At 45.7% G+C, this 12,540-nt stretch overlaps 1 protein-coding gene across 1 annotated transcript in view; it reads left to right on the plus strand.

Annotated features, from left to right (window-relative positions):
* SEMA3C (semaphorin 3C) overlaps nucleotides 1-12,540 on the plus strand; it is a 265,500-nt gene that overhangs the window by 193,740 nt on the left and 59,220 nt on the right. The window contains exon 11 of the mRNA XM_063926949.1: nucleotides 10,136-10,280. Coding sequence (XP_063783019.1) covers nucleotides 10,136-10,280 — 145 coding nt within the window. The remainder of the gene's footprint in view (nucleotides 1-10,135; nucleotides 10,281-12,540) is intronic.

Raw genomic sequence — 12,540 nt, forward strand, 5'->3', positions numbered from 1 at the left:
GGCACAGTTTCTAGTCTGAGTCTGGTAGGAGGGGCATAGAGGGAGGAGCCAGTGCACACTTGATTTCTTAAAGTGCCCAAGGCTCCTAGTGGACCCGTCTATACCCCATGGTACTAATGTGGACCCCAGTATCCTCTACGGACTACGAGAAAAGGATTTATCAATAGGTAATTAAAATCCTATTTTTAAATATTTTAAATTAAAATGCATACTTCCAAACTGTCCTGATTTTCACGGGACAGTCCCGTTTTTCACGGACTGTCCCACCCGTGGGTTGCAGTGTCCCGTGGTGGGGTCAGTTGGGAGACCCTCTCTCACGCTGCTCTGCAGTGGTAAATAGACAATGTGCACATCGTCTAATAACCACCAGAGAGGGACAGGGGGCATGGCCAGCAGCTCACAGAGCGCTGTTCATGCCCACATAGTGACGAAAATGGGGGCATGACTCGCGATCACAGCACTTCCTGCGATGCCATGCCCCCTGTCCATGAGGCCACGCCCCCTAATTTCAGATGTCCCGCCTTCAAGCTTCAAGAAGTATCATATACACCATATACACATAGCCTGAATGCAATTATATACAATATTTGTAATCATTTTTTACATGAAACAATGTTTGTTTACGTAGTACCGTCAGAAAGTAAAGGTGTCACTGTTTCAGTTACACTCAAAAAATTAATTTGGGAATTCAGAACATTTTGGATAAAGGATTCTCACATCTGGGAGATACAACCTGTATATTTATTGTAGGAAATAAAGATATCATATGTTATATTTTTACATACAGAAAATATGTGATACTGTACCACATACAGTACTTGCCTACTCTCCCTTACGTTGTGGGAGACTCAAAATTGTTATAGTAGTCCCCCACTTCCATGGAAGAGTGGCCGGATCTCCAGTATCCCACCTATGTCCTAGTGAAGTGGGCAGGATTGGGAGATAACTGAGAATCGCGTATTGGGGGGACGGGTCTAAATGATGCAAAAACATATCAGTAAGTCCCACCCCTTCCTGGTGTGCCCGTGAATTGATGCATTTTTTTGTTACAAGGGGTTGGACCTAATGGCATTATCCCACCCCCCAAAGTTGCCTGCAGCTTCACCTCTTCAGGGTTCTGCTAAAAAGTGTGCTGTACCATCCAGTGAAAACATCTCCTGAAATAGATCATTAGAAAGCATGCTACATCATTATACCCAGGGGGGTGTCGCCCACTGTCAGTTATGAAGCATCTTAACTTATTAGGACTAAGAAGGAAGTTAATTTATATTATTCTCTATAACTATAATTTCATAAATATTTAAATACAATTAAAGGTAATGCTGTCTGGAAGATTTGTTACCTTTCATGTAAACGGTAAACTGATTTTAATATGAAATGATGTTAATAGTACAACTAGTTAATTTTATGACTGTATATAAGCCAAGCATTTCAGCACATATAAAGATACTGGGTCTAGTTCAGACCTGATCGTAGATGTGCTAAATTTAGCACATCTATGATCAGCTTCCCTGACATGTGGGGGGACGCCCAGCACAGAGCTAGTCCACCCCGCATGTCAGGCCCTACCCCGCCGCACAAGTACATAAGCATCGCACAGCGGCGATGCTTTTGTACTTGAAGAGTAGCTCCTCACCAGCGCTGCTGCTGCGCCCTGGCAGGGTGCTACTCGTCGCTGTCCGAGTCGACTGCTTTTCCTGGACCGCGCCCCTAAAACGGTGGCCAAACGCAGCTGGCCCAGCCCCTCCCACCCAGCGACCGCCTCTGCCTGTCAATCAGTGCGCCGGCGCATGCGCAGTTCAGACCTGATTGGCTGCTGTGCGAAAACGCACAGCAACGGTCAGGTCTGAATTAGGCCCATTGGCTTTTTGTTATCAACACTTTTGTCTAACTATGGGAGAGTCTTATTTCCATATAAACATACCGAATCTGACATTTTGTTTTTTTGATGATGATCCCAAGAGAATATTTTACTTCTAGAAGGAAAAGGTTACCATTGCCAAAAACACTCAGCACATTGCAGTATATATCTATGTCTTCAACAGCGGGTGGCTCGCACTGTTTAAAAAGCCACGTATCATTTGTCCACTATAATTAAGATGTTTCAGGCCCAGAAATCTGGGCCAATCTTCATACATTCCAGAAGTAGCCGACATTCAGAATTACTTGGCAGTTTGAACAGAAGTCTGTTGATACTAGAATTTATTATAAAAAGATAAGTGGGAAGAAAATAGGAAAATGTCATTCAAATCAACCTCTTACTGGAATGTACAGTTTAATTGCATGGCAGATAAATGCTTTCTTTAATGCTGTAGTTTAGATGAATTATTAGACAACAAAATTAATTTATGTACATCCTCTAAGTACTCCACTTAAAACCCATATGGAAGCTGTATATTAACATTCAGAGCCGACGCTAACCAGTTAGGTGTACTAGGCAAGGTTTTGTCTGGTGCCTCCAGGGCCGGATTAACAATGGGGCGGATGGAGCTGCAGCTCCAGGCCCCCCATTGAAAATAGGCCCACAGGCTTCCCTGCAAAGCAGCCAGTGTTTACAGGAAAGAAACACTGTCTGCATTGCTTTGTCCCCACAGTGGCCTGCACTCACCTCTTCACTGGATTGCTGCCGCGATCGGAGCTTAGCTTAGCTCCGATCAGGCAGCGTTTGGTAACAGCACCCAGCACAGCCTGTACCACTGATGCTGCAACCCGTGCTGGTTCTCCGTTCTCCCAGTGGCTGGGCTTAGGGCTATGCAGCACTTCCTCCTCGTACTGCAAGCCCCGCCCACTTCAAGACATCGTGAAAGGGGCGGGGCCAACACTGCTGCTGTGCTGTCTTGTTGTCACATGCAATACTGAGGCAGGAAAAGGTAAGGAGAGAGAAGTAGCAAGGGAGGGAGAATAAAGAAGGAATGTAGGTAAGACATGAGTACAGGTAAAGAAGAGTAATGTACAGACAGACAGACAGACCGTAAAGTAAGTGATTAAGGTATGTAAGAAAAGAAGTAAGTAAATAAAGATAAATACTCTATGTAAGAGATTAGAAAGGAAGGCAAGCATGTGATGTGAGAGATTCAGTAATCTCAAAATATGCACTACAGGCATTTTGTGACCCTGTTTTTAAAAATGTGCAGGTGTCTGTCACTGCTAGTAGAGATCTCATCCAATCGCCGCCTGAGACCTACAGCCTCCCCTACCTGCTTACCATCGCACACTGCGCCGCTTTACAGGTGTTACTATGTGCACGTTCGGGGAGAGCTTGTCAGTGTGACCCGGGCTGCGGTGTCAGCAGAGCTGTGCTGGTGCTGACAAGGTTCATGAAGCTGAGCCGGCAGATCACGGTGCTCGGCAGTGCTTTCTGCGTGGTGATCTTCTTCCTCTACCTAATGCTGGACTGGGCCATTTAGGCTATGGGAGGGGAGGTTAGGGTTAGGCTGCAGGGAAAGAGGTTAGGGACAAGCACTTGGGGAGGTTAGAGTTAGGCTGCAGGGAGGGGACGTTAGGGTTAGGTTGCGGGGAGGGGAGGTTAGGGTTAGGCTGCAGGGAGGGAGGGTTAGGTTGCGGGGAGGGGAGGTTAGGGTTAGGTTGTGGGGAGGGGAGGGGAGGTTAGGGTTAGGCTGCAGGGAGGGGAGGTTAGGGTTAGGCTGCAGGGAGGGGACGTTAGGGTTAGGTTGCAGGGAGGGGAGGTTAGGGTTAGGCTGCAGGGAGGGGAGGTTAGGGTTAGGCTGCGGGGAGGGGAGGTTAGGGTTAGGCTGCAGGGAGGGGAGGTTAGGGTTAGGCTGCAGGGAGGGGACGTTAGGGTTAGGTTGCGGGGAGGGGAGGTTAGGGTTAGGCTGCAGGGAGGGGAGGTTAGGGTTAGGCTGCGGGGAGGGGAGGTTAGGGTTTGGCTGCGGGGAGGGAAGGGTTAGGGTTAGGCTGCGGGGAGGGAAGGGTTAGGGATAGGCTGCGGGAGGGGAGGTTAGGGTTAGGCTGCGGGGAGGGGAGGTTAGGGTTGGGCTGCGGGGAGGGAAGGGTTAGGGTTAGGCTGTGGGAGGGGAGGTTAGGGTAGGCAATGGGGGGAGGTTGGAGAAAGGCTGTAGAAGTGGAGGAGAGGGTTAGGCTGGCGGTACCTATAATTATGGGACACACAGTCACACAGTGACTCGGGACGTCGATGGACACCTTGCACAGGGCAGCACAAAGTCACTGGGTGCAATCCGCACTCCACAGTTTTAACGCACAGGGTTAGGAGCCAGTGTCAGGCGTATCAGCGGTGATAGCAAACTGGGGATCTCTAAAACGAGGGCCTCTGTCAGGACAGAGAGAGGTAGGAGCCGGACACAGGGGAATCCTCCTATTGGAACAGCCTGCCTCCTCCACTCTCCCCTTCTGCTCTCCCGTCTCCCGCTCACTCGCCTTGGTCTGTTTCCTGGTGCCGGCATCAGGGCTTGGTAGAGCAGGTAGAGGTGCTCTTGTTCGGGCAACATGTCCGCAGTGCCTCTGCTACAAGCACCGTGCAGGGAGACAGCAGCGTGCAGATCCACAGGATAATCAGCCCACATCGCCGCCGCCAGTCAGGACGTGCTGGGGATGGGTCGCCAGTGTTGGGGGAAGCCCCTTCTGCCCTGAGTGAACGTGCCACCCCTGTTCATGGGGAAGGGGGGGCGAGTGACGCAGCAGGGGAGAAGGGAACAGCTCTTGCAGGTGACTAGAGAGCGGGTGCCTCACTTCTTTTTTTTTTGTGCACGCAGAATCGCCCTTCATGTGCCGACGCCAGTAGGCAGCTGCCTAATGGAAGCGCCGGCTCTGTTTACTGCAATGTATCCGACCCGCTCTTTAACCTGCACTGTATCCGTCCTGCACTGTACCTGACCCACACTGTGTGACCCACACTGTAACTGACTCAATATTTAACTGTGTGTCCCAATATATTCCACACTGTACCCAACACAGTATCCAGCAGGTACAGAGCACTGTTTTTATTGTTGAGGAAATTTTGGGAGCTGCTCAACAAAAAGGCTGATTGATCGGTCTTTTACATGGGCACAGAGTGACAGTCATCAGTGGCCCGGGGTTCCCAGGAGGCTGGTATAGATTAGATTGGGAACTGAGAATAGGCATGTGCACATGCCTAAAGGCCCATACACACTAGAAGATATTGTGAACTATATCAGTCATTGTGAGCTTTATGAGCGATATCGTTCACTATATAGTCCAGTGTGTATCCAAAGAACGATGCGCGCCCCCGCCCTTCATCAGATAGGGGTTCTGTCTTCTGAACTTGCAGCTCAATTTTGCCTATATCTTTCACGTAAAAGTGTATATCGTTCAGTGTGTACGCGGTGAACGATGAGCGATGGACGATATGACCGCTATTCATCATAATAGCCACTCTGTAATGCCAGCCCATTATTTAAATTAGCCACCATTAGTGTCCCAGACGATGCTAGCAATATCGTTCATCGTTCATATCGTTTGAAAAATCATTCAGTGTGTATGCACAATGGGGGTCATTCGGAGTTGATTGCAGATGGAATTCTGTTAGCAATTGGGCAAAACCATGTGCACTGCAGGGGAGGCAGATATAACATGTGCAGAGAGAGTTAGATTTGGGTGGGGTGTGTTCAATCTGCAATCTAATTTGCAGTGTAAAAATAAAGCAGCCAGTATTTACTCTGCACAGAAACAATATAACCCACCCAAATCTAACTCTCTCTGCACATGTTATATCTGCCTCCCCTGCAGTGCACATGGTTTTGCCCAACTGCTAAAAAATTTCCTGCTGCGATCAACTTGGAATTACCTCCCATGTCTTTTATCAAGTATGTTTGGACGCTGAAGGGAAATCATTCACCAATATCGTTCATTGGTCATATTGTTTAGTGTGTATGGGGCTTAAAAGTCAGCCACCCATGGGCTGATGCACTGTAGTGAGTAAGCAGACACCCAAAGTAGTCCCTCCCGTCCCCATCCTCAGGGGCTCACCCCTTCTTACCCCTTATGCTACCTGGACTGCGTTACTGTAAACTTCTCCTCCAGAACTGCTCTGCACGCAAAGACCAGAGCAAAGATAAAAATAAAAATTTTGTGGGGAGGCAGTGGAGTGTTGTGTATAGTGATGTATTGTGGTGAAGTAGTGCAATTATGCAGTGTGAGGGAGAGAGTGTAGTGATGTAGTGTGGAGAGTTAGTGCTGAGATATAGGGGTCTATTTACTAAGCCTTGGATGGAGATAAAGTACCAGCCAATCAGCTACTAAATGTCATTTTTTAAACCCAGCCTGTGAAATGGCAGTTAGGAGCTGATTAGCTGAGACGTTATCTCCGTCGACTTTATCTCCATCCCAGGCTTAGTAAATAGACCCCATAGTGCTGAGATGTAGTGTGGGAAGGTAGCATAGTGATGTAGTGTGGGGAGGTAGTGTAGTATAGTGTTGAGGTGTAGTGTGGGGTGGTAGCGTAGTGATGTAGTGTAGGGTGGTAAGTGCAGTGATATAGGTCGGAGGTATAGTATGGGTTAGTAGTGCAGTGATACACTGTAGTGCGGAGATGTAGTGTGAGGAGGTAGCGTAGTGATGTAGTGTGGGTTGGTAGTGCAGTGATATGGTGCAGAGGTGAGGCGTGGGATGGTAGCGTAGCAATGTGGTGTGAGATGGTAGTGCAGTGAGATGGTGCAGAGATGTAGTGTGAGGATGTAGCAGAGTGATGTAGTGTGGGGTGGTAGTGCAGTGATATGGTGCAGAGATGTAGTGTGGGGAGGTAGCGTAGTAGTATAGTGATGAGATGTAGTATAGGGAGGTGGTTCAGGAATATAGTATAGGGGTGTAGTGTTAGGAGGTAGTAGTGAAGTGATATAGTGCAGGCATGTTGTGCAGAGATGTAGGAGTGATATAGTGCAGAGATGTAGTATAGTGAAGATATGTAATGTGGGGAGGTACTGTAGTGCAGTGATGTAGTATAGTGAAGATATGTAATGTGGGGAGGTACTGTAGTGCAGTGATGTAGTATAGTGAAGATATGTAATGTGGGGAGGTACTGTAGTGCAGTGATGTAGTATAGTGAAGATATGTAATGTGGGGAGGTACTGTAGTGCAGTGATGTAGTATAGTGAAGATATGTAATGTGGGGAGGTACTGTAGTGCAGTGATGTAGTATAGTGAAGATATGTAATGTGGGGAGGTACTGTAGTGCAGTGATGTAGTATAGTGAAGATATGTAATGTGGGGAGGTACTGTAGTGCAGTGATGTAGTATAGTGAAGATATGTAATGTGGGGAGGTACTGTAGTGCAGTGATGTAGTATAGTGAAGATATGTAATGTGGGGAGGTACTGTAGTGCAGTGATGTAGTATAGTGAAGATATGTAATGTGGGGAGGTACTGTAGTGCAGTGATGTAGTATAGTGAAGATATGTAATGTGGGGAGGTACTGTAGTGCAGTGATGTAGTATGCCACCACACCACCCTGCCCACACAGGGAGAACTTCTGTGCGGCGATCACACGCCCGGTGGCGGCACACAATAGGCCCTTTATAAATTTCAGCTCCAGGCCTATGTAGACCTTAATCTGGCACTGGGTGCCTCCATCCCCTTCCCCCTTCTTTACTATGTGGGAGCTGCGGTGCATGCACCCATGACTAAAGGTGTAGTCTCACAGAAGGGCGTGGCCTTGCAGTGCTTTGCCCCCTTCCCCATTGTTTTGTGTTGTCTATCCCACACAGCCTTCTCCCCCCTTATATCTCTCTAGCCCCAGCTCCAAATAGTGCACAAAAATTATATATATATATATATATATGTATATATGTATATATGTATATCATATGATATATATAGTCCTTTTTTATATATATATATATATATATAGATATATATATATATATTTATATGTATATATATATATAGTCCTTTTATATATATATATATATATATATATTATATATAGTCCTATATATAGTCCTTTTAGTAGACACCCGGCACTCACGTGATAAAAATGATATTTGCTCCGGTGCCCTCCTGGGGTATATTCGCCCAAAGATAGAGGTACAAATAGGCGGCACTCTGGAGACTTCATCCAATTTCTTTTGTTGAAGGTAAATCATCCTACAATTGTTTTGGGTATTAACCCGTCGTCAGGGAGGTGTCCACAACACGACGGGTTAATACCTGAAACAATTGTAGGATGATTTACCTTCAATAAAAGAAATTGGATGAAGTCTCCAGAATGCCGCCTATTTGTACCTCTATATATTATATATATAGGGTATTCGGCACTCACTGCAATAGAAGAAGCAGCTTGCCGGGTGCCATCCACAGCGTAGAACCGCAGTATAAACACACAGGGGTTGGCGGCACTCACTGACTTTTCAAAGCCACAGACAAGACAAGCCTATTAGCGCTTATATATATATAATTCGTGTGCACTATCCGGAGCTGGGGCTGTAGAGCCACTATATATATATATATATATATATATATGTATATATATATATGTATATATATATATACATATATATATATATATATATATATATATATATATATATATATATATATATGTATATATATATATATACAGGTTGAGTATCCTTTATCCAAAATTCTTGGGACCAGAAGTATTTTGGATATCGGATTTTTCGGTATTTTGGAATAACTGCATACCATAATGAGACATCATGGTGATGGGATGTAAGTCTAAGCACAGAATGCATTTATGTTTCATATACACCTTATACACACGGCCTGAAGGTCATTTTAGCCAATATTTTTAACAACTGTGTGCATTAAACAAAGTGTGTGCACATTGAGCCATCAGAAAACAAAGATTTCACTATCTCACTCAAAATTCCATATTTCGGAGCATGTGGATATGGGATACTCAAACTGTGTGTATATATATATATATATATATATTTATTGTCTCAAACAACATGAATGAATTCCTGCAGACTCCAGCCCCAGCCCACACAAGTGTCTCTCCAGCCAATTACGCTTTACTACTTTGATGTATTCTGGCTGCCCGCTGCTGTCTTCTGGTTGCCCGCCGACCCAGTTCCTCTGCTCTGCCTGTCTCACTGGTGCTGAGTGACATCATGGCATCACACTGCACTGAAATGAACAAACAAAAACTTTATTGTACCATGCCACCGCCAGTCCAATAAGGTTACAGCCCAAAATTGCTAATGAAAATGTAGATGTCCAGCCTGCCCAGATGCCCCTACTGTAGGTATTTGTGTACAGTATACTGCCTATGCCTAGATCCAGCTCTGTTAACATCAGTCATTAGAAGGTAATAGGGCCACATGGCAACTTGCCAATGATGTTATGGAAAATGGTGCAACGAATATGTTTTTTAATTAGTCTCTTTCCTTTGTAGAATGTGTAAGTGTACTTAAATCTGCTTTACATGAAGCTTATCAAGTTGTACACAAGTAACAGGACAGCTTCTTGCCATTTCAAGCTGTGTGTGGGCTGTCTGAAAGATTATATAGAGTATAATATTTTTTATTTTTGCTAAGAAACGTCTGCTTGGAGAATAGGCAGTGCCTTTCCAGTATCTTCTGAAGTTTAGTTTATTTAAGAGACAAGGCCTCCAAAGTTTAACAAATGTAAATAGAAAGTGTTTTAATGGAGAAAAGACGGAATTGTTAAGAATTGAGGACTGGTTACTTGCCAGTAGGTAGGATTTCAGGTTTTTCTGCATAAACCTTTAAACATGTGGATCTAATCCTAGAGGGAATTGACGTGTGAATGAAACAATTGCAATGAAAAAGCAAAGTAAGCTACTGTGTCCAGACTCGAGCTTTGTGGCACATTTGAAAGAGTATTTCTTGGAAAGCCGTCAGACGAAGTGAAAGAGGTATTCAGTGAAAGTTTCTTTTGCGAGTGGTTTTCTAAAGCTGGCTTAGTGTTACAGGGCTGTTCAATGTCAGCTTTATAGGGGGAGATTGATCTAATCTGAAGCAGAAGTAACTATGCCAAAGAGCTGCTGTAACCCCTAGCAACCAATCAAGATTTTCCCTAATGAGGAATTGTAAAATATAAACATATTTTACACTGATGTAATATTAATTAATGCTTTGTAATGATTATTTTTCATTCTATTCTTATAAAATTCTATTACTACAGATCACGTTAACTGAAGTATTTGATTTTTTTTTCAGCTCAGTGTTCAAAGGGTCTGCGGTATGCGTTTACCACATGTCTGACATCCAGACTGTGTTCAATGGACCATTTGCACACAAAGAAGGCCCAAACCACCAGTTAATTCCTTATCAGGGTAGGATTCCGTATCCAAGGCCTGGTACGGTAAGTTACACTTCTAGCTGTTAGAATTTGCATTACATAAGACAGTGTTTAAGACATTTAGGTACTTGTACATCCCAGCATTTCACATCCAGGTATTGGGACAGCGGCGTGGCTATAGCAAGTTGGGGGCATGTCCATGTTGCAGGGGTCACGTATAGCAGTTGTAACCACTATACAATGGCCTCCTTCCTTCCCCTCCAACACAAGTTCATTGCCCACTACTGGTGCATGTGAAACCTGTTCAGCTTTGTTTTGATAAACAGTGCAATGGTAATCAGGAGTAACTACCCAAGTTTCCCACCATGACATGTCCCTGGGCAGGACAGAACACTCAGATCAGGAATGCCCCACTGAAATCTGAACAGTTAAGAGGAATGCATTTGCACTGTCAGACAGTAGACAAAGTGATAAACAAGTTGCTGGTGGTACTACAGTATTTATATATACACTTGCCAATTCTCTCTTGCTACTATTTCAGGAGACTCCCTGAAACAGTAACAATTTACCCGACTCCCTGAGGACCTAGGAATCTCCCTGATAGCACCTAAAATACAACACATGAGCAAGCCCTGAAAAGTATCGGTGCATTTTCATCCACAAGTAGTTTTTACGAACTGCTTTTGGGCTTGTGTAAATTAACATTTTACAATTGTATGACATACCAGATGTAGCAGTACAAGACTGTGCTTTTAGATGTTTTCACAATCTCCCTGAAATTGTTTGGGGCCCCTACCCATCCTCCAGCGGTAGGGGTGGGGGGTGCTGTCAGCGGCGGCTTTGATGTGCTGCAGCGATAGGGGGTGTTCTGTCTTCCGCTCAGCATGTAGGACCTGCAGCTTCTAAATACTCCTTTACTGCACAGATGATTGTAGATGGGTCAGGAGGGAGAACACTAAACTGTAGAAGGGGGGATTGGGCAGAAATAACGGTCTCCAGTACATGACTTCCAGAGTGGTAACATAGTAACATAGTATCTAAGGTTGAAAAAAGACAATTGTCCATCGAGTTCAACCTATTTGTGGTCTCCTATGCACGATTATTTTGTATAAACTTTTGATTGATGTTGATGACTGCCGTTACGTTTTACCCCTCTTTTCTCTGACGTCCTAAGTGGATGCTGGGGACTCCGTCAGGACCATGGGGATTAGCGGCTCCGCAGGAGACAGGGCACAAAAGTAAAAGCTTTAGGATCAGGTGGTGTGCACTGGCTCCTCCCCCCATGACCCTCCTCCAAGCCCCAGTTAGATTTTTGTGCCCGGCCGAGAAGGGTGCAATCTAGGTGGCTCTCCTAAAGAGCTGCTTAGAGTAAAAGTTTGTTAGGTTTTTTATTTTCAGTGAGTCCTGCTGGCAACAGGCTCACTGCTACGAGGGACTTAGGGGAGAGAAGTGAACTCACCTGCGTGCAGGATGGATTGGCTTCTTAGGCTACTGGACACCATTAGCTCCAGAGGGAGTCGGAACACAGGTCTCACCCTGGGGTTCGTCCCGGAGCCGCGCCGCCGACCCCCCTTGCAGATGCCGAAAAGTGAAGGTCCAGAAACGGCGGCAGAAGACTCTTCAGTCTTCATAAGGTAGCGCACAGCACTGCAGCTGTGCGCCATTGTTGTCAGCACACTTCATAGCAGCGGTCACTGAGGGTGCAGGGCGCTGGGGGGGGCGCCCTGGGCAGCAATGATAGTACCTTATTCTGGCTAAAAATACATCACATATAGCCCCTGGGGGCTATATGGATGTATTTAACCCCTGCCAGGTCTCAGAAAAACGGGAGAAGAAGCCCGCCGAAAAGGGGGCGGGGCCTATTCTCCTCAGCACACAGCGCCATTTTCCCTCACAGAAATGCTGGTGGGAAGGCTCCCAGGCTCTCCCCTGCACTGCACTACAGAAACAGGGTTAAAACAGAGAGGGGGGGCACTTATTTGGCGATATATATATATATATATATATATATTAAAATGCTATAAGGGAAAAACACTTATATAAAGGTTGTCCCTGTATAATTATAGCGTTTTTGGTGTGTGCTGGCAAACTCTCCCTCTGTCTCCCCAAAGGGCTAGTGGGGTCCTGTCCTCTATCAGAGCATTCCCTGTGTGTGTGCTGTGTGTCGGTACGTGTGTGTCGACATGTATGAGGACGATGTTGGTGAGGAGGCGGAGCAATTGCCTGAAATGGTGATGTCACTCTCTAGGGAGTCGACACCGGAATGGATGGCTTATTTAAGGAATTACGTGATAATGTCAACACGCTGCAAGGTCGGTTGACG

This window comes from Pseudophryne corroboree, chromosome 6 (genome assembly GCF_028390025.1).
Source record: "Pseudophryne corroboree isolate aPseCor3 chromosome 6, aPseCor3.hap2, whole genome shotgun sequence".
Taxonomy (NCBI): Eukaryota; Metazoa; Chordata; class Amphibia; order Anura; family Myobatrachidae; genus Pseudophryne; species Pseudophryne corroboree.